A 22,937-nucleotide genomic window follows, 5' to 3' on the forward strand; every position below is an offset into this window, starting at 1 on the left:
TATTCCATCCTTGGACATACCTGGCTTTTATATAGAGAATTGCATCAGTAGTGAGATATCTTCTGGAGCGGTAGAAGGATCCCACCATCTTTCCAGCGACCTTGGCAACAGACTTGATGTACATGTTCCATTTAAGATCAGGAGTAAAGGTCAAACCCAGAAGCTTGTCAAAACACGGGGCCTCACCCAGACGAGAGCCATCCATCCCAATTGATGCTAGATTGGGATCAGAGCGTTGATGATGTAAGGATAGGAGTTTAATTTTAGATGCATTAAAGGTAATCAGCCACGTCTTCCCCCACTGAACCACGCGCTCAAGATCAGAGGAGAGAGAATTAGAGAGAACTTTGTCATTTACAGCCTTTGGATACGTCCAAAAATGCGTGAAACCACTAGTTAGTATACTGAGCATAATGCAATGTATTGTATACGAGCAATAAATATTGTTTTATCTGGTTTTTGTTAAATATTAGTAAATGAGGAATCATTTCAAGTTAAAATCTATTTAGTATTATGCTTGTAATCTTAAGAAAAACATTCTGAAATACTCACTAGAACAAAAATCAGTTAAGTTTTCATACAAATAGAAGTTAATGATTATTTCAGCATATTCACTCATCGTATCAAGCGGGTTTAGATTACAGGCATAATATTAAATCGATTTGTTACTTTAAGTGTTTCCTCATTTACTAGTATTTAACAAAAACATCATCTGTACACAATTTTTCATTGCATTATGGCTTAATTTATATTTCAAATATTAGAGAATTCAAGGGAAAATAAGTATATCTATTCTATTCAGTCAAGGGGAGATAAGCATCACAAACAGTGAAATAATTCCTTTGTATTTTAACTGATAGGTTAGTAAAGTTATTCAAAAATAAAATAATTTAAAAGGTTTTCATTATTAAAAAACAAAATATATTTAGCTTTATGTTAATTATTATAGTAATATTTATATTTTTAATATTTCAAATAAATCAACTTACCCATACTTAATGTGCATTAATAAAATGTATGCTAAATTCAAAATTAGGGAATCATTTCATTTATAAACCAATTTTTATGTGAACATCTTTCAAAAAACCTATTAAGGATTTGACAATGAAAACTAACACAAAACAAAAAAAAAATCTTTACTAATTGTCATTTATTTTTTAAATATATTTTGTACAAAATACTTAACAACTGGTTGGATTCTGTGAAAATTCCACAGGGTTTTCTACTGTTAATAATTTTGATTTTGAATTAATTGTCTTTAATAGCCAATATTAAGAAAAAATTGCGTTTTCAGAAATAAAATGACTATCTTTATTTATTATAGCAATTTAATTTTTAAAAAAAATAATGTTTTGTTGCTTAATATTAAATCAATAAAATGAATGTTACTTTTTTATTTAATGTTCAATTAACGGAATGGTATAATTTAATTCTCAAATAATTCTTTTAAAATTGGAAATGTTGGAATTATTTTCCATTAGCAATAATTACCATCTTTGATGATCAATAAATTCATATTGATAACGTATTTCTGAATGTCCACAGAAAATGCCTAATGACATAGTGAATAGAGTACTTTGTACAATTCATTTGAAGTTACACTCTTCTGGAGGTTGAAGGTTCAATCCTCAGCGTGGGCGACACTCAAAATACAGTTGCAAATTACTTAGGACTTCTATTTACTAATGGCTGACAGAACAAGAGCATTGCTACCCCTGTGGATTAAATAAAAGGTTTCATGCAAATTCTTGAGTTCAATGGAAAGATTCCAGGGTTCAACAAGATATACCTGAAGGTCGGAGGTTACATAAACTGAAATGTTGTGAAAATAGCAGTCAAGATGAAGTAGTCCGAATAATTCATATAATACAAATTCAGAAATACAAAATATTTTTCTAACATAACTTAATTCCAAAACTAAGGAATATTTTGGCATGTAATTTGATTAAAATGTTTTGTATGTTTCTCAATTACACTAAAGCTGATTAAATCTACATTTGTTTCGTTAAATATTAACTTCACTACAGTATAATAATGCACTAACGGAAACATGCACCTTAAATTCTCTTAAAAATTGTATCAGATGCACCACAAAAATTTCTTTTGTAAATTTGTTTATTTCTAAATCTATCTAAATTATTTTTACAAGGCTCTACACCGGTGATATTTTTAACTTGATTATGTAATGTTTTATAAGAAAAGTTTGGGAAGAGATGCAATAAATTGTAGAGAGAAATTAAACTTTGTAATTGAAACAATGTGTAAAACCTGTGCAAATGGCAAATATATATTTTTTTTTCTTTTTTGAATTTTTTATAGCTTCTTGTTCGCGAAAAATGCAATCTGAACATCCCTGACAAAGATGGAGATACTCCTTTGCACGAAGCATTGCGACACCACACTTTATCGCAATTGCGACAATTGCAAGATATGCAAGACGTTGGCAAGGTGAGCGGAATTTTCACTTTTACGTTGCAAATCGACCAACAAACTTGAAATTTCTTTTTCTCTTCTACACTTTTCTGATTAGTTTTTTCTTGCACTTCTATATCCCCCTCTTTTTTATTTCATCTTCATCAGTTTCCGTGGCTCATGATTTTGCAAAGATTTAATAAGAGAATCTTCCAGATTTCAACCTGAAATAAATATTTAGAGATTAGTGAAAATTTTTTAGAAATATATTAACTCTAGTAGAATTCATTTTGCGTTAAAATTCACACAAACTCTTTTCACAAACTTCTAAAAATTGAACTTTTTTTTTAATGTATCACTTGACAATTTGGTGCTTAATCGATTCAAAACAAGGAGGATGGTGAAGCCCAACTTTTAATTTAGATATTCAACTTAATTCAAATAAAAACACTTAAAGATTTTGTTTTCTAAAGTCTGTATTTCAAAAAAAAATTAGATTTTTTTTTTTTTACTTTGTTAAAAAGCGTTCTACAATTATCAAAAATATTGTTTTTATAATTACTTTCAGATAACATCTGACAAAATCGGGCTTCACTATAAAACAAAAGCACTAAACTAAGCAACTGTTGTGAGATTGAATATAAGTACATCTATCTATTATTTAAACGGAACTGTATGTCTGTTTGTTTGTTCCCTACAGACTCGAAAATAGCTGGGCCAATTTTTTAATGAAATTTTGCAAAAAAAAAAGTTACTTTGTGTCTGGCAGTATTCTTAGATAGGTTTTGTATCGGAATGTCTTTGATAAGTTTCGATAATCAGATGAAAGAAGGAACAGCTTATTTAAACCAAAATTAACATCTTACACAGCCTAACATCACAAGTGCATTTGAGAAATTTTTTTTACCTCTCAAGCCGAAAGGTCAGGCATATAAGATTGACAGTAGGTTCTTTATATTTGATATTTCATTTTGAACTTAAATTCAAGCCATTATCATCACACAAACAGTAAGGCCAGGCATATAAAGTCAACAGCAGGTTCTTTGATATGACAAGGGTACATTTCGAAACGAAATTTAAAGCACAATTTAAGTATGATACTTGACTTTTGCATTTTAACTTTTAATTCAAGCCATTATATATAAAAAATAATTATATAAAATCAACAGTAGGTTCTCTACAGTGCAATGTAGACTACAATGTATTATGGACTAAGTTACTGCAGGGAGGCATTCACATGCTTCTTCTGGTCCATTAAAATGGATCCCAATTAGAGCAGACAATCAATCGATATGTGCGATTGCACCCATTTTGATGGCGGTAAAAATATAGGAGTGTGAAACATTTGATTATCATTCAATTCCGGGCAACGTCGGGTCACCCTGTTAGTATATGTACGCTCTAATTCTTGTTTTATTAATGAATTACCACTTATCAGGAACAAAAAAAAGATGGGTGTAAATGATATGGATGCATTGTCAGTTGAATGAAAGATGAATATTTTATGAAAGGATTAGAAATCTCTACATCCACTCAACAACATGGCAGTTCTTCCCTCTTTCTCAGAAACAGCTCGTGTGGAAATTTTCGATCCTGTCATGGTTGTTCCCTCTAATCTTCGATTCCTTTTAAATTTACTTCTCTGCTGAAATCAATCTTAAGTTTAGACAAATGTCAAAGATCAAATTAGCAATCCACCTGACATTTTTTTTTTTTTTTTTTTTTTTTTTTACAAGGTAGTCACCACTTATCAAGGCCCGGAAGCCACTCAGGGATAAGGATTATGTGTACAGTATGTTAGTGTAGAGATTTGATAAAGTATCTACTTAAGGGGGCGGTTTGTCAGGAATTTGTTTATTTTGGACTTGAAGAGATCCAATTTGTAGTCAGGTGGGAAACAGGCAGACGGAACAGAGTTCCACAGGCATGCACTTCTAAGAAAGAAGATTTGTTCATGGAATCTACATTTTGGTTTTGGCACAGATAAAGAGTGGGGAAAATTTTTGACAGTGGTTTCAGCTGGACGGGTGTTTTTTGTGAAAGATTAGCGAGAGGGGGACCAGGGATTGGAGCTCAGACGATCACCTGCCATGGAAGTAATGATAAAACAAAGACAGGCTCGCAACGTCTCTCCTGTGGGAGAGAGGTTACAGGGAAAAGGTCATTCCCCACAAAGCCTATTTTTTACTCTGTCAAGACAGGATAATGTTTTTAGCAGCTCCTGCCCAGATGTGGCAACAGTACTCCATCCTTGGTTGTACTTGGCTTTTATATAAGTAGAGAATTGCGTCAGCAGTAAGATATCTTCTGGAGCGGTAGTAGGATCCGACCATTTTTCCATCGACCTTGGCAATAGACTTGATGTATGTGTTCTATTTCAGGTCAGGAGTAAAGGTCAAGCCCAGAAGCTTATCAAAGCATGGAGCTTCCCCTAGTGGAGAGTCGTCCATTTCAATTGATGCCAGATGGGGATCAGAGTGTTGATGATGTAAGGATAGGAGCTTGGTTATAGATGCATTAAAGGTAACCAGCCACCTCTTCCCCCACTGTACCACATGCTCAAGATCAGAGGAGAGAGAATCAGAGAGAACTGTGTCATTTTTGGCCTTAGATGTGTTTCCATAGATGGTCATGTCATCAGCATAGATGTCAACGAATGATTTAAGTATGTGTTTTGGGAGATCATTGATGTAGATCAGGAAGAAAGTTGGGCCCAGGATTGACCCCTGAGGGACTCCAGGATTAATACTGTAGGCCTCTGATTTCTGCCCATCAACCACTACTCTTATGAGCCTATCAGAGAGAAATAATTTAATGATTGAGAAAATATTTCCAGTGATACCGTAGCTGAAAATCTTGAAGTAGATCCTTATGCCTTACTTTATCGAAGGCTTTTGATATGTCAAGAGCAATTGCCCTAGAGAGGAAGCAATCCTATGAGATATAACCATTAGCACATCTGCTGTAGATCTAGTAGAACGGAAACCATATTGCATGTCACTAAGAAGGTTATTTCTGCTGAAGTGGTTGACTACTTCTCTATTTAATATGGATTCCAGCAACTTGCTCATGACACACAGGAGACTTATTGGTCTTTACTGAGAGGGAGACGACTTATAACCTGAATTCTTAAATACAGGGCATACTAATGAGGTTTTCCAGGGTGTTGGGAAGCATTTCTCTTTAAGGCAACACTTAAACAGTTTTGTAAGTATGGGGACAAGTTCTGGTTGAATCTTTTTCAGCACTATAATTAGAATACCGTCAGGGCCAGTTGCTTTACTGGAATCAAGGTTCTTGATTAGCTTAGCGACCTCACACACAGATATTTGTATGTTGCATAGCGTTTTGTCGGTTATGGGAGGAGTTGATGGCCTTCATCGTGTAGGGTAGAATTAGCTGCAAAGTTCTTGGCAAATAGTTTGGCCTTGTCTGATGCTAACGAGATGATCTCAGGTTCATTGATGATGGTTGGGATAGAACGCACGCTTCTGTTCAGGATCCTGTTTGCTATTTGCCAAAACTGGTGGGAACCAAGCCGCTGCTCAGCAACTTTAGATTTAACGGACTGAGCATATAGCTCTCTTGCATTTTTTATTACTCTTTTACAGTGGTTGCTGGCATTCCTGAAAGCAGCTCTAGTCACAGTGCATCTATTACGTTGGTAGCTATGGAAAAAGTGATTTCTGTGCGCAATGGCAGCAGCACATTCTGGGGAGAACCATGGCTGGCTGTTAGGTTTTTGTTGAAATGTTTTCAATGGTATTAATCGGTCTATGCCTACAATTAACCATTCGGTCAGGTCTGATACTATAGAGGACACATCCTTTTTAAACATGGAATGCAGAGGTAGATCAGATATAAATGTACGGAAGCTATCCCAGTCATCCGTAGAGTATCGATATACTGTACGGTGGAGAGGTACGTCTGAAGACTTATTGAATTTCATTTTTATCTTAACTGATACAACCGAGTGGTCGGAAGATCCCAGAGGGGACAGAACGGAACATGAACATAGCTCGGGAAGTTATGAGAAAAAGGTCTAGGAGGTTAGCGTACTGACAGGACGTATCGGGCACATGGGTGAGTTCGTGAACAATCTGAGTGAGGTCATAGGCAATGGCGAAATCATGACAGAACCTCCCATCAGCATCTGTCTTGTTCGAGTGAGTCAGCGATTCCACATTGTGGACATTGAAGTCACCACAAATGTGGATGTTAGCTGAAGGGTGAGCAGACAGGATGTGGTGAATTTTCTCAGATATGCTCTTAAAGATAGTAACTCAGTTGTTGGGGGGGGATAGAGGGCAAATATTAATGCAGTGGTGTAAGCAAGTGCAACCCGGAAGCACATATAAGGTAAATTAGGGTCTTCACCACCATATCCCTACCACATGGGAAGCCATCTTTGATGTAGGCACATATTCCATGCCCATGACGATCTTGGGGGTCAGATTTAGATGTTAAGTTAGAGTATCCTTTAATTATGAATTCGTCTAGGGAAGTAGTCGGCCCTATTCCAGTTTCACTTAGAAAGAATATGTCCAGTTTCGTCTCCTGTAATTGTGTTTCAACCTCTGGAAGGTTGGAACGTAGACCCCTGATGTTGGAGAAGGAGACCTGGTAGTAGGGATCTGCGTTCGAGGATGGGGTTCTAGGTTTATTCGTGATTTTTTTCTGGAGATATTTCATGTTGAGGATTTGGGATTTGTGGAACAGTTCGATAGACTTGGTTGGAGCAGGACAGAGAGGGAAAGCAGGAGAGAAAGATAGGAAATTTTTGTAGCACATGAAAAGGGAAAGTCATGACAATTGCCCACTAGTATGGCATCGAGAGGCCCCACCAGAGATACTGCATGGTTCAGAATCCATTCACCAGATGGCAATACAGCAGCCCCAGTACTTTGCACCTGCTGATAGAACAGCCTCCTTAGTGGTTAATCCAAGGTTCGGACTATCAGGCGGATAACGTCAGCCCAGATGGAACATTTACCTCCAGCACCCTTACTAGTGACATGACCACATGGATAGACATAGAAACAGAAAATTTCCGACATCTCAGGCTACTGTTCACAAAGTACTGCCGTCATGGAAAGCAGGTTTTTCTTCACCCTTTGTCAGAAAAATCACTCATTCGAAATGAGGACTGAGAGACAAATAAGGAGAAGCAAGAGTACCGCGAGCTGTCGATAACGCATCTACAATGCGTTGTCTACTCTCCATTTAAAAAAAAAAAAAAGAGGGGGGGTTTAAAGGACATTATTAATATTTACTTAGTATAAGTCGGAGTCTCTAATTCGAAATTAAAGATATTTGAAGATGAATTCCCCTCCCATGTTTACGAATGAAATAATAATATACATTACTGTAATTTCCGCTTCAGGTATTAAGCTTTTTCTTATCCAAAGAGTTATAACAAGGATTTTTAGCACCAAAATAAAAGCGGACTTTTACATGTTGACATATTCATTAAACATTTCTTATTCAAAGGACATCTCTAGCGTGGTTGAAGGCTTTTCATTCATTGACTTGCTTTAGAGTTTCTCCTTATGGCAGTCAATATTTAAAAGTTGGGATAATCTTTCCATTTCTTGTATTTTGTAACATTCCCGTTTTTCTATCGTTTCTATAACTCTACTCAATTGATCTCCAAATGAAATTCTTCATTCAAAAATAATTTCAGTCATCTGCTGCAAACTCAAGGCCCGATTTCAAATCTACTGTGATGATTCATTCCATAGAATTATCAAATATTTAAAATTTGTTTTATTCAGGCGACTGTTTTGTTATCTTGCATGATATTCTCACAACGTTTCAGCTTATGTAACCTTCAGGTGCGTCTTGTTGAACTCTGGATTTTATATTCAGTTTTGAACTGTATCCTTTTATTTAATTCATGGGTAAATTGTTCTTGTTCAGTCAGACATCACTAAGTAAAATTTTAATTCAAATAATCAAAATTTTATTTAAAAAAATTCAAGTTATTTCAGATTTCTATTTTCTTTGTTCTGTAGATGTTTTATTTTTGTGTTGCTTTCAAACTTTACCACATTTATTTTGCTACCTTTGCATAGAACCTTTTGAATCTGAAATGTGTCAGAAGATTATTTAACAATTATTTTCTTTGCATCATCAAAATGTTGCTTGCTGAGAATAAGGAAACTTATTTTGCCATTTCATGCCACAATTCTTTTTTTTTTTTTGTTTTTTTAGCTTAAATATTTTTTTGTCCATCCTGCAGCTGGTGTAGAAAATGTAACTAACAAAAAAAAAAAAACTCCTTTTTTTTCCAATATGGTCAACGAAATGCCTTTGTCTTTTATTTAATTTTTTAAATCCCATTTTTATCATAAAATGAAAATTAAAAGGTATTAGTGAAACTTATGTAGTATCCCTAAAGAAACTTGAATCTGGCATCAGTTGCTGAATAATATTGATTCAGTTTCTTTGCATCATAACACAATCATTGGATTCTATAATTTGACCTCTTTTGAAATTTGACATCTTACTTGCAATATGCAAAAGATTATTATAGATCAAGGTGTCAAATAAACTGACAAATTTTTTTTTTTTTTTTTTTCAAAGGAAACTTTAGCAACAATAATTGAGTTGGGGAGGGGTCAATTCTTATGTGTCAGAACAGTTAAAGTTTCAGTAAAAAGTTTTTCAATACAAATAAAGAATTATTTTCCTTTTTTTTTTCTTTTCCTTTTTTTTTTTAAGACGGCATCATTTTGAAATTTGTTCCGCTTGTATAAAATAATTTTTCTAATTTTTTTTTTTTTTCTTGCTGGACAAATGCTGCACTTTAAAAAAAAAAAAAAAAAAAAAAGGCTAATTCACAGATTGTTTTCAAATAAAATCTGTAAATTTTTTCACTGAACACTATCGCATTTATTTACATTTCTATTTTAAATAAGGCAGATTTCCACTTGGAACATAAAGGCCTACTATTTGAAATTGTGTCTAACAGAAGATTGTGGGGAGTTGTAAACAAGAAAATCTTTTTTTGTTTTTGCATTTTGTTCCCCTCAAACAAGTTTGTCATTTGGACATAAGGGGTTTTAGAACCATGTTTACAGGGGATTATGCAAGGAAATGAGCAATGTTGGTTTATATTGCATTTAAAGTTCAGTATCTAAGTAAAACTGGCACAGGTATGCAACATTGCTGTGATAGGACAGGGGTTAGAACTTAGTTGACTGTGTGGAACCTATTAGATTGGAGACTTTCTTAAACTTTATCCAAGAGTGAGAGATTCGCGGTAGATGCACCAGCCCAAATGTGGCAACAGTACTCTACCTATATAATAATGGCTTTGTAGAGATACCGGATACTTTCAGGTATAATTAACCTAGCCTGATAAAGGGAACCCACCTTCTTTGCAGCAGCCTTTGCAATATCCTCAATGTATTTGTTCTAGTTCATGTTGTCTGTGAATGTTAAGTTGAGGAGTTTGAAATAACTCTCAGGTTGGGTGTTACTAGTCAGGGCTATCTATGGTTGGAGAGGCGTCTTGTAATTGTTAAAGGAAAGCAGCTTAGTCTTAGTAGCATTAAATGATCACTATCCATTTATGGCCCCATTCCACTACAGTTTGGAGGTCGTTTTCTAAGGATGCTGCCATTCTGTGCATATCGGTTTTACCTTTATGCATGTTATTGAGCATTTGAATATCAGGAATAAGTGATCTAAGAATCGACATCTGAGGTACTCCCTCATTAATATTATGCTGTTTGGGTGTATATCCAAGGTCAACCTGAATTTTCCTCTGGTCTAAGAAGGATCTTTTTTTTTACATGGAGGTCACCACTTATCAAGGCCCGGAAGCCACTTGGGGATAAGGGTTATTGCATGTACAGTAATCAATGAGATAGTATCGTAGTAATCATTAGTATTGGATATTTGATAGGGTATCTTACTTAAGAGAGCAGTTTGTCAGGAATTTGCTTATGTTCGACTTGAAGACGTCCAAATTGTAGTCAGGTGGGAAACAGGCAAGCAGCAGAGAGTTCCACTGGCATGCACTTCTAAGAAAGAAGCTCTGCTCATGGAATCTACATTTGGATTTAGGCACAGATAAAGAGTGGGGAAAATTAATGGCAGTAGTTTCAACTAGACGGGTGTTTTTCGTGAAAGATTGGCGAGGGGAGGGGACCAGAGATTGGAGCTCAGACGAGCACTTGCCATGGAAATAACAATAAAACAAAGACAGGCTCACAACGTCTCTTCTGTGGGAGAGAGGCTGCAGGGAAGAGAAAAGGTCATCCCCCACTAAACCACAAAGTCTATTTTGTACTCTGTCAAGGCAGGATAGGCTGTTTTTAGCAGCTTCTGCCCAGATGTGGCAGCAGTACTCCATCTTTGGATGTATTTGGCTTTTATACAGATAGAGAATTGCATCAGTAGTGAAATGTCTTCTGGAGCGGTAGAAGGATCCCACCATTTTCCCAGCGTCCTTGGCAACAGACCTGATGTACGTGTTCCATTCCAGATCAGGAGTAAAGGTCAAACCCAGAAGCTTGTCAAAACATAGAGCCTCCCCAAGACAAGCCATCCATTTCAATTGATGCCAGATTAGGATCAAAGCGTTTATGATGTAAAGATAGAAGCTTGTTTTTGGATGCATTAAAAGTGACCAGCCGCCTCTTCCCCCACTGTACCACGCGCTCAAGATCAGAGGAGAGAGAACTTTGTCATTTATGGACTTTGATGTATTGCCATAAATGGTCGTGTCATCAGCATAGATGTCAACGAATGATTTAAGTATATGTTTTGGGAGATCATTGATGTAGATCAGGAAGAGAGTTGAGCCCAGGATGGACCCCTGAGAGAGCAGTGGGCCTCTGATTTCTGCCCATCAACTACTACTGTTATGAACCTATCAGAAAGGAATGATTTAATAATTGAGAAAACATTTCCAGTGATACCGTAGCTGAAAATCTTGTGAAGTAGGTCCTTATGCCATACCTTATCGAAGGCCTTCGATATGTCGAGAGCAATTACCCTGAAAAGGAAGCCTTTGTCAAGAGATTCACTGATCTTATGAGATATAACCATTAGCACATCTGCTGTAGATCTTGCGGAGTGGAAACCATATTGCATGTCACTAAGAAGGTTGTTTCGGCTGAGGTGGTTGACTACTTCTTTATTTAATATGGATTCCAACAACTTACGACACACTAATTATATATAGTGTGATTTAATTTTCATTAGAAGCCCTTCATGTCAGACTTTGTCAAATGTTTTGTATATATCAAGGTCTGCAGCTGACCTCCTATCTTATCCAGTGCATAGTATATACATTGAGAGATGACTGTTAAAATATCTGTAATAGAACAGTATTGCCTAAATCCATACTGTTGGTCAGAAAGAAGATTAGTGATTACAAGGTGGCGGACTAGTGTTTGATTAATTACTGAAAGATTTTAATGAAGAGGGGGAGGAGACAGATAGGACGATAATTGAGTGGGTCAGTTCTTTCACCAGAATTCTTGTACACTAAAGAAACTGAGGCAAAATACATTTTTTTTTTTTAACTGGGGGGAGGGGGGAGATTGATCTGAAAATCTAATAATTTGATAATTTTATAAATTAGATGAAGAAACAAAATCAGGTAAAAATACAAAAAAAACTGTTTAGTTTGCGTAAATCACTTTTTGTGTAATACAGTTTATTTAAAGGAAGCTGATTTCATTTTAGCTAAATATTATTTGTATATTTTTAAATTCAATTGTTAAAGTTAATTATTTCAATATTTTTTAGTTAGTAAACTTAGTACTAGAACCAAACTGTTTAAAAATTAATATTTTTTAATTTTTTAACAAATTCATTCTTTTTATGAAGTAATTTAACTTCATAATTTTTATTCTGCTAAGTTTTTTTTAAAACTATTTTACTTTTTTTTTGCCAAAGAAATAATTTTGATTCCAATTTTCTTCAGGTAAAATATAAAAATTTTTTTTTTTTTCTGGGATCCTTTCATAATTTGTGCATTCATTCTTTTTGTAAACTTATCCTCATCTTCACAGTTGTTGTTTCACCCCGTTTCGGTCAACTTATCCTCTGGCTTTCTTGACGTGATTAACCACAACGGGATAGGAAAGCTGTGTCTTGTAATTACTGCCTTCCATAGTTGTCTCACTACATTTTGGCCGAATGATCTTCTGACTTGCTTAGGCAGGATTGAAACCACTATATTCAGACAATGCTCATCTGGAATCATAGAAACTCGATGCTTCTGTCCACGAATCCGTTTATTGTCTTAGTGGATATTTTGGAGTATTTACGTACTTTGTTGCCGCAGTAGATAGAGGCATCGAGTCTCTAAGATTCCAGGTGAGCATTGACGTGAAGATAGTGGTTTCAATCCTGCCTAAGTAGGCCAAAAGATTATTCGGCCAAAACCTGGTGAGAGAACAACAACTATGGAAGGCAGTAATTACTGTGGATACAGTTACAAGTCTTAGCATTCCTATCTCGTCGTGGTTAACCACCTGAAGAAGGCCAGAGGATAATTTGGCCGAAACATGGTGAAACAACAACTATTATGAAGATGAGGTTAACAGTCCACAAAAAGAATGAATGCACAAATCTTTGAACGTTATCGCTGATGTGACCAAAATTGAGATTATCAATCCATTCCTCTTAATTTTATTCATAAAATTTTTGTTTATAAAACTCCAAACAAAAATTTTATAAAACTCCAAAGTGCCCCCCAAAAAATTTACACCCCCTTTCCTCCCAATTTCTCTCGTCAATTTTTCTTGAAATCAAAAGAATGAGATGAATTTTAGCCATTTCAAATTTAGCCGTCAAATACTTTGACCTAACTGATTTGGGGTAACAGTAAGGGCAGTCAATATTGGTATGGTAGGCTAGGGTTCAATCCTCAGTAAAGTCATACCAAAGATTAAAAAATGATTCTTGTTGCCTTCTTGCTTAACACTCAGCATTATAAAGTGAGGATCAAGAGTAAGTTGAGCAACCCTGGATATCCTTCCGTACATTTCATTATAGTAGGTATTGAAAAGATAACCTTTGACTCTGGGCAGCCACATTTTTTTTTTTTTTTGTTTTTTACTTTAAAATCTCCATTGGTTCTCTGAACAAATTGTAATGTCCCTCCTCAACTTTTCCTCTTGTAGACAATTTCATTTAAAATGAGATTCAGTGTTTAAATTTCATTTCGTTTTCCTGTTCAAAATTTTATTCCTAATTGACCAATCCAATTGATTTGTCCCTTTTTAAAAAAATAAAAAAAAAATCCAAATAATTTGCTGTTTTGTTATTTTAAAAACATTTATTCTTAAGGTTAAACAAAAAAAAATACAAAAAAAAAAAATGAGCACCATTTCTTATATTTTAGGCTTTGGAGTCATTTGGGGGGAGAAATTCCAGTGGTCACGCCTCGGAAGCTGATGCAAACTCCCACCAAAATGCAGTATGGAAGCGAACGAGTGTAAGGGAGACTCTTTTGTGCACCCACTTCTACCAGCAGCAGTTGTTGTTGTTTATATCTTTTTTTTTTTTTTTTTTTTTTTTTTGCTGCTACTGATTCCACTACCATTGCAACATGCCATCATTGCAACAACGCTTTCCCCATCCTCTGCTTTATCCTTTTCTAAAAGAAACAGGACAAAATTTTCATGAATAGATTTGTCTCATCAGACTTTAGTTTTTATCTTAACTTTGTGATTGGAAACGAGGCTTCTATTGCCCCTCCATTGTTGTCTGTCAACCCTAACTTTAACCCAACCGGTTCTGCTGCCCTCCTCTCCCCCATCATCACCTTCACAGAGACTTAAAATATGAAAGCATTTTTCTTTCTTGTCTTCCTAATAAAATACTTCTATTTTACTTTCAAATTGTTCAAAAATGGAAACAAAATTTTTTTCAGTGCAAAACTAAAATGAATTTCACTTATGAATTATTAATTAAATAATTGAGGACACGGGATATTTTCTGATTTTTTGACAACTTTTAACAGGTTTCTTTATTCCTCTCGCTTTCATAAACTGCAACCGGATTGAATTTTTTTTATTTTTTGCTCAAAAAATATATTACCTCCATGAATGATCCAAAGTCACCCTTGGCTCTCTCTCTTTTTATCTATAACAATTGTCTCCTTATTGCGTTTCGGAATTTTTGAGATGAGGATTGTTTATTTGGACTATTGTGCGATTTTCACAATTTTTCGGTTGATATAACCTCCGACCTTCTTTGGGTGCATCTTGTTGATCTCTGGAATCTGCATGAAATTTTAAATGGACACCTTTATTTACTTCATGGGGTAGCATGCTCTTGTTCCGTCAACCATGACTGGATAGATGTCCTAAGTAACTCAGAATTACTTAGGACCTCTATCTAATCATGGCTGCTTGAACGAGAGCATACTACCCCCCTCCCCCGGGAAATAAAGGATCCTATCTAAAATTTTACACAGATTCCAAAGTTTGACAGAAACATTCTCGATACACCTGAAGAAAGTTGGAGGTTACATCGATTGAAACGTGAAAAATGACACTCAAGATGAGACCAGTAATCTAAATAATACGAATAATACAAATCCACTGTTTTGGGTAAATTCACTAAAATTATGACGTTCATCAAAAAGTGCTCGGTGACGAACAGAATGTAATTGTGTGTTTATTTCTATAAACATTATTAGCTACATATGTGCATGCATGTTTCTGTTGCAACTCCTTCAGAGAAGCAGCGTCTTCAGGCCAGACATTTTTCTTATTGATAGGAAAAAAATCTGGCCTGAAGACACTGCTTCTCTAAAGGAGTTGCAGCAAAAACATGTATGTACATATGTAGCCAATAATGTTTGTAGGAATAAATGCACTATATTTCATGCTTTGAAAACAATTTTAGGGTAAAACGTGTTAATCTTTTTTGCATAAAAATTTATTTGTGCATTATAGAAGTCTGTAGATTTATTTGTGACCGGAAAATAATTTCTGATCTTGTTTGAAGTCTATCAGTGCAGAAAAAGTTCCAGAATTTTTTTTTAGCCTGGAAAAATCCTATGGATATTTCTAATTTAAGTTTTTTGCTGCTGCCGGAAATTATCCCATTTTTGTTTTAAACAGCATGATTTGTCGAATTAAGTTTTGCAAAGTTTTCAGATTGAAACACAAAGCAAGGATTATATTTCAATTCGCTAAATAAGTGTTGACTGCAGTCTCAAAATTGGTGTGATATTTCTAATCACAAAATCTGACAAAAACTTATCAGCCAATCAGAAACAATTCAAATATCCATTCCACATTTCACAAAATGAACCAATTTAAACAAAACAAAAAAATTATTTTGCATCTGATTTTTTTTTTTTTTTTTTTTTGTGGCTTTATTTTTGCTTTTTGTTTTTCTTTTGTGGTTTGAAATGTGTTTGCAGTGCTCTTTTTGTTTTTTTAACAAAACCCCCTTTTCCTCTTTTATCAAATCTTGGGGGGGGGGGGTCATTAGCTTGAACTCCTTTCCATTGGATTGGCTTAAAATAGTTTAGAACCGCACATTTTCTAAATTACTATGGGAACAAATTGCATTAAAAGTAGAAATTGTAATTAATGAAATTGTACAACTGCATTTTGTAGAGTTCTGCCCCCATTAATACTACAATAATTGACATTCAAATTTTAAGAATCAACAAAATTTTGTGTGATTCTGTGATAAGCAAACGCAGACCCTATCACTGTTTCCATCATCTATTTCTCCTTTGTCTTTTCTTCTGATTGTGTCATTTCTCACATTGCTGCTGATGGGTGCACAGTGACTCAAAAGCATAAAAAATAAAACAAAATGCAAAAGAAAAAAAAATGCACAAATTTCAGCAAATATTAGATAACCTGTGTGTGTGTGTGTAACACGATTGACCGTCTGAATGCTAAGGTGCATAGCTACATCTACTATCAAGGTTGTGTTAGTTGATTAATTTATTTCCTCATCTGCTCCGAGCCACAATTTGTTTCGACTGTGTCCCACTGGAAACTATCCTCAACTAGACCGTTGTCATGTCAACTGTTGCAAACCTAAGATTTTCCATAAACCAGTATTAACCATTGCAAAATTCACAGCCACACCTAAAACTGCCCATAAACTTGCTCTAAATATATTTACCTTTTATGTCTTTTGTTCACAACACTTTGGACCAACAACCCCATTTTTATGCTGATAAACCTATTTCCTCTTTTCTTTTTTTTTTTTTAATCCCTTATCCCACAAGTTCCTAACACTAGGGGATGGGAGAACACAGACAGTTCAAGACAATGCAAATCAGCGGTAAAATAAATGTCAATCTATTAAAGAGGTAGGAGATACTGCTAGTCCAGGAACAAATACGTCTACACTTAACTTTGAAAACTTCTTTGCACGCTGTAAGATTTCTTGTTTACAGTTGCATCTGATTTGTTGCTACCATATTCATTTATTTAAGACACAAATTCCTAATTTGTATATCAACATTAAAAAGTAATTAAAATTTGGCACGTGTGAAGAAGAGGGACATCCAGTATGAATTAAATTCACTTTTTCCCTCTCCTCTAAAATAATTATTCAATTAATAATTTTTGTTTAATATATATACATTAAACTTCTAAAACTTCTAATCTGCAAATCACTGGAAGTGATTATTTCCCATTTTTTTTTCACATCAAATGAAATGTCATTCTCAACAAACCATTTTTAACTTGAAAATTTCTCAGAAGTCTGAATCAAAAGTCTGAATTTCTTCCTCCCTGCTAAACTTACCTTTTTTTACACATTTCTAACTTTTCTTTTTAATTGTATTTTTACAATTTCTTTTTATTAATCTTTTTTGTTGCATTTTTCTTGAATATTGGGCTTTACACATCTTGCCTACTAAAATATTAATCAACTTTTGTTGGATGACAAAAGCAAATCTTGATGAATTTGATTGAATTCTGTTTGCATAAAGTTTAGTTTCCTTGGCGCTTATCCAGTTTTATCTGAACATTAAAACTGCTCATAAATAAAATGGCACAAAAATTATGTACTTACCTGTTGGGTTTAAAAAAATAAAGCATACCAAAAATTACACAAAATTCAAGTACTTTTTTTTTTAACAAGAAAAATCGCATTTTAACAGTGAAATGTCTCATCCATCATTTTCTGCTTATTATAATCCTGGATAGAAATCGTTTACCAATCAAATCTTATTTTATAAAAGCAAAAAAGATGAATTTGCATAATTTTTTGTGTTCATCTGTTTTTGTAATCTAACAAGTACATAATAAAGTCTTTGTGCAATTATAATTTTTTAATGTGAGGCTAGAATTAGATGAGTATCTTTTCTCAAACGATCTGGTGATATCGGAGCGCATTCCATTCCTTTCTATATTATCCACTGGATATGCTTAAATAATATATCATTCTAACCTCTTTTCATTCATTGCTTTTTAGGGTTTAATCTTTTTTACAGAATGAGGATATTTGTTTTTAGGGTTGAGGACATGTGTTGCATGGAGAGAAATGATAAAAAATGGATGTGTAATGTGAGTTTTATTACAGGCTTAGTTTTGAAAACCTCAGAAGAAGATTTAAATTGGGCAGTATAGGAGGATGTATGTATGTTACGCTCATGTTGAAAGAATGGTTGAATAGTTTGGTAGGGTATGGTTGAGCTAGCTGGTTCAATTCAAGCCAAGGAAAACATGGAAGACAGTGATGAATGTGAGACAGAAGGATAAAGACCTGGCCAGAGATAGGTTATTTTGAAAACTCATTTCTAAAAACCATCCAATAAATTTCAGCATATAAAATGGACATTACACCAAATCTGTACACAATTAATGGAAAAACTTGACGCGGCTTGTTCATTATAATAAATTGTTTACCATTGAAATATGTAGCTAGTGTTCAAATTGACGGTTAAAAATAAACTAGAAGCTGAATTTACCCCCCCCCCCGACACACACACACACACACACATTTAGCCTTGCTTGGAGCATTGTTACTCCTCTCCCTTTCAATTTTCATAGGTTTGTCACCAATCAGATTTGTACGAGACAAAAATTACTTGATCTTCACTGTTCTTTTGTGAATCATTTGTTTGTATTTCTTCAGCTTTTGATGGGACTCGGCACACCTGGCGCCGACAAGAAATCAAGTGCATCCATCGCTTGCTTCCTGGCAGCAAGCGGAGCAGATCTGAACATCAAGAACAAGAAAGCTCAGTCTCCACTTGACCTGTGTCCGGACCCCAATTTGTGCAAGGCCCTCACCAAGTGCCATAAGGAAAGGAACAGGTAGGAACATCACTTAATTTACAACTATAACACACGTGAAAATCATAGTGTTCACTAGTATACAAGTGTAGTCCTAGGTGGTTCCTATTTCGGAACATCCAAGAAAATTCAATGGCGTGATGTTGGTTCTATGATGACGGGGTTGATGCAAGTTTCTTGTCTTTCCAGCCTCAACAGTGGCTTGCAAGTAAAAAACAAAAAATAAATATTTTTAAAAAATTCCAAAGAAAATAAAGTACACAACTCTGTCTCCAGGGAGTTCACGCATCACGGGCTGTATTCACGGGTGCTGGGTTGGCTAACCTCTCTTTTGCTTGCTGTCTGCTGAAAGAAATTACTTCAATTTGGTGTCATTCACTTGCGAGATAATCATGAATTCTGTACGCAACAAATAACTGACTCTAGACGTAATCTTGGGTTTTCATTTGTATAGATCAATTAAATTCTGATTACAAGAAAAATGTTATTGTTACAGTTATGAGCAAGAAAATGAAAAAAAATATATGCAATGTCTTTTTCACAAAGTCTGCATAAACTGTGATTCAAACAAGAACTTTTTTTTATAACCGATTGTCTCTTCTCTCTGACGATCAGTGAACAGGGGTAGAAGGGGAGTGGACAGTCCCGACTCTCAAACCTGACTGTGAATTCCCGCTTTTGACTCGCAAGAAATTGCTCTGTGCATCCTTTTCTTGGAACATAGCGGTATAGGGTTGTATTTGTCTGGGTTTCTCATCCAGCCAATCCCTCATTTAATCATACTCTGAGACACCCTGATTGGCTAATTGGCCAAATGACTTGTGCATATTAGTTAGGTGATTTCCCCAATAGAAATTAAATTGTCCATTATGAGTTTTTCCATACAGGCAAAAACTTGAAGCCTTAATCTCAAGGTCATATCAAGGACAAAACATTACAACATTTCAACACCATGTTACAAAACAATATTATTATTACGGTTATTTTTATCAAACTTTTTATTCCCAAAGTTATATTTTTTCTTCTTGCATTCTACATCTCCAACCAATAATTTGGCCAGCAAAGCCGCCGACTGTTGCCCGGGATTGTTCTCATAATAAAAGGCTTTAATTCAGCTCTAATTCACCGGTTACTGAGGCAATTCTTGACCCTCATAGGCAGTTGGGTCAAACAACAAAATAAAAAAAATTTGAATTATCTTTCGATTGTAATTTTGAATGATTTTCTTAAAAATATTAAAAGCAATATTAAAAGTCTTCATAAAATTCAATTTGGCATCTTGAAAAGTTTTCATCCAAAATTTGCTTCTCATTACAAATTCTCATTTGGTAGAAATAAAATTTAATTCAGAAATTTTTTGTGCTTTTGTTCTGAACATCTTGGCATTCGTCTGTAAATTTTAACCAATTCAAAACTTGTACAATTTGATTTCACAATTTCTTTTAAAATTGGTCCCGCTTTTTTAATCCTCTTAGCTAAATTTTTACTTTTTCTCTGCAGAAAAAAATTCTCTTTTGAGCCACACTGGTACGACATAGAATGTGTTCTAGTCTCTTGCTAAATTTACAACTGATGCCTTACAAACATTAAACCCAGAATTGGGAAAGGTAGATGAAACATGATTCCAACCCAACCCCATTTTTTTTTTTTTTTTTTTTTTTTTTTTAATAACCCATTCTTTTGACAAAATTCGTAACTTTTTCTAGAAAATTTCTGACCATGTTATAATCTGAATTCTGTTATGTGTTTGAATCTAGGGGTATTAAGCATGCAAAAAACTTGGTTTAAAGAAAAATAAAAAGTATTTATCGTACATAAAAACAAAAATATGTACAAAGGGAGGTAATCCTTTGGTCAGAAACTTTTTATAATCACCAAATATATCAGCATTCTTTTATAGTTTTTTATAGATCATTTTTATAATCTATATTTAGAATTCTCCAGAAACTCTTAAAAAAATATAATTTTGTAGTCTAATTTTAATGTCATGTTTTTAATCGTAATAATTATACATTTTTAATACAAGAAATTGTAAATATCTTAACAGTTTTATGAGGAAAATGTCCTTCCTTAACAATTCTGACATTTCTTATATTGAATCCTAATTTCGATTTTTGAACCATTCAAATTGGCAGCCATTTTTTTTGTGATGTTTTTCTCTTTTCATCAAATTAAGATTAAGAAATACTTATGGTATGACACCACACATTCTTCGCTTGATAGCTTGCCGACTCCAACATTGTTTGCCGTGGATTGTTCTCCATCATTTTATCTTATGGCTGTATTGTCAGTCTCTCACATTTGTGGCTGCTGAGGAGAGCACACGTATTCACAAGTATATATAAAAAATACAATAAAACACATTTTCAAAAGATAACATTCTTTATTCATTGGACCTTGACTGTGCATGTGATACCATCTAGAAAACTACTATCTGATGCCAACATCTGCAGAGGCTGTATTCTCTGTTGCCGTCGGTTCATTTCTATCTTCTAGAGCTTTCTTGACCTGGCCCAAGCCACAATCTGCCTCCTTCTGCGTGAAAGTCACAACTGTCCTAAAAGTTATCAACTGAACTGTCATAAAACGTTGCAAAACATTAATCTGCACACTGCTTCTCCATTGACATAAAAACTCATTAAACATCGCAAACACATAGTCACTCCTCAATGTGCCTGCAAACCAAACCTAATATATCTGCATCTATTGTTCAATCTTTTGTTACAGGAATTGTTACATCTTAATTAGAATCCAACGAAGGTTTCTTTTGTTAAGAAATAAATTCCGATCTATTGTCTCCTGATAAACCGTATTTCCTATTTTTTTCTTCTACTTCCTAATACTTGGAGGGTTAGGCATCGATGATATCACAATGGTCCAAACTGAAAGACAGATTTTTCATTAATTTAAAAAATATTTCTGCTTGAAACTCTGTCAATATAAAAAAAATAAAACCTATTTAAGAACACTTACAACAATTACAGAAAATGATTCCATAGAAAAAATAATTACAAGAAAAAATGACTTTATCAAATTATTGAGTTTTATCGTATGTTTTAATGTGGAAAAGTTGTGCGACCAATTCAGTATGACAAATAAGGGAGATAACTATTCGCCCTTTTTTAAGTGAAGATAGTTGTGGATGATTTTTTCGTTAGAAATACCTTTAACGTATTTATTCATTATATCATTTTTTGTTTAAATTTCCACATGGCACGTAAGTAATATTGTCAGTTAAAATACTTTGGTTTAAAAGCAATCTATAACCAGCATTTATTTATTTTTTTCTTTAGTGTTTTTGTCTGATAAAAATATTCAAGAAAAACCATTTTTTTATTTTCTTTCATGTGAATTATTGCGTGAACAGTGATGTTGGTTTCAGTCCTCCAGTTAGCCCACCGAATGCTGCAACCATACGAAACGATCAAGAAACACTTGAGGAATGCATGGTCTGCTCAGACCTAAAGCGCGACACGCTATTCGGCCCCTGTGCGCACATTGCGACATGTTCACTCTGCTCGCCACGGGTGAAAAAATGCCTGATTTGTAAAGAACCTGTGCAGTCAAGAACGAAGGTTAGTAAAGTACATTATCTCACCCTAACCCTAACCTTACCCCCACCCTCCCCCTTCTCCACTTTGTCTATTTTTCACAATGTAATCCATTTCTCTTCTTTTTCAGATTGAAGAATGTGTTGTTTGTTCCGACAAGAAAGCCTCCATCCTCTTCAAACCCTGCGGACACATGTGTGCATGTGACGGTAAGTAATAAAATTACCCCCCCCCCCTTTTTTGTCCAATTTTTACTTTTCCTCCAACACATGAAAAAATAAAAATTTCCTTATCTACAAATTTTCAAAAAAAATCCAAACAAAATGAAGTCTGAAGTCGTATTTTTCTTTTCAGTTTCAGACAAGAAATTAATTTTCTTTTCAGCTTTTTGAATATCATTCTCCGGTACTTGTACAGTTTAATCAAGACATTAAAAAATGAAAATATCGAAAAGTTTAAATTGTACGTATCCGTTATGGAATGAAGTTCTCTGAAAAAAATTTCACTTAATTTCATCAAGTAGTTTGTTTTTTTTACAGCGAAAAAACAATTTATGATACCGAGCAAAAGGTTCGATTTTTACGAAGAAAAGCTAGAATTAAAGATGGGGAGGGAATGTCAGCGCTTTAAATTGGCGTTCCTAAACTCCAAACAAAATTTTTTAAAAATCCAAGAATTCTGCCTTCAACGCGCTCTCATAAAAACGTGTTTTTCTACTGTAAAA

At 34.5% G+C, this 22,937-nt stretch overlaps 1 protein-coding gene across 4 annotated transcripts in view; it reads left to right on the top strand.

Moving 5' to 3' along the window:
- The window catches only part of LOC145260540 (E3 ubiquitin-protein ligase MIB1-like), a 265,361-nt gene that overhangs the window by 225,855 nt on the left and 16,569 nt on the right, over positions 1–22,937 (top strand). For 2 of the 4 annotated variants that reach the window (XM_080118767.1, XM_080118757.1), the window contains exons 16-20: positions 2,320–2,448; positions 13,781–13,873; positions 18,502–18,683; positions 22,030–22,237; positions 22,344–22,422. In XM_080118767.1, the coding sequence (XP_079974893.1) occupies positions 2,320–2,448; positions 13,781–13,873; positions 18,502–18,683; positions 22,030–22,237; positions 22,344–22,422 (691 nt within the window). The remainder of the gene's footprint in view (positions 1–2,319; positions 2,449–13,780; positions 13,874–18,501; positions 18,684–22,029; positions 22,238–22,343; positions 22,423–22,937) is intronic. The other 2 variants (XM_080118786.1, XM_080118776.1) reach the window with 1 other exon arrangement.

Source organism: Euprymna scolopes, chromosome 3 (genome assembly GCF_053919585.1).
Source record: "Euprymna scolopes isolate OS-2025 chromosome 3, ASM5391958v1, whole genome shotgun sequence".
NCBI classification, from domain to species: domain Eukaryota; kingdom Metazoa; phylum Mollusca; class Cephalopoda; order Sepiida; family Sepiolidae; genus Euprymna; species Euprymna scolopes.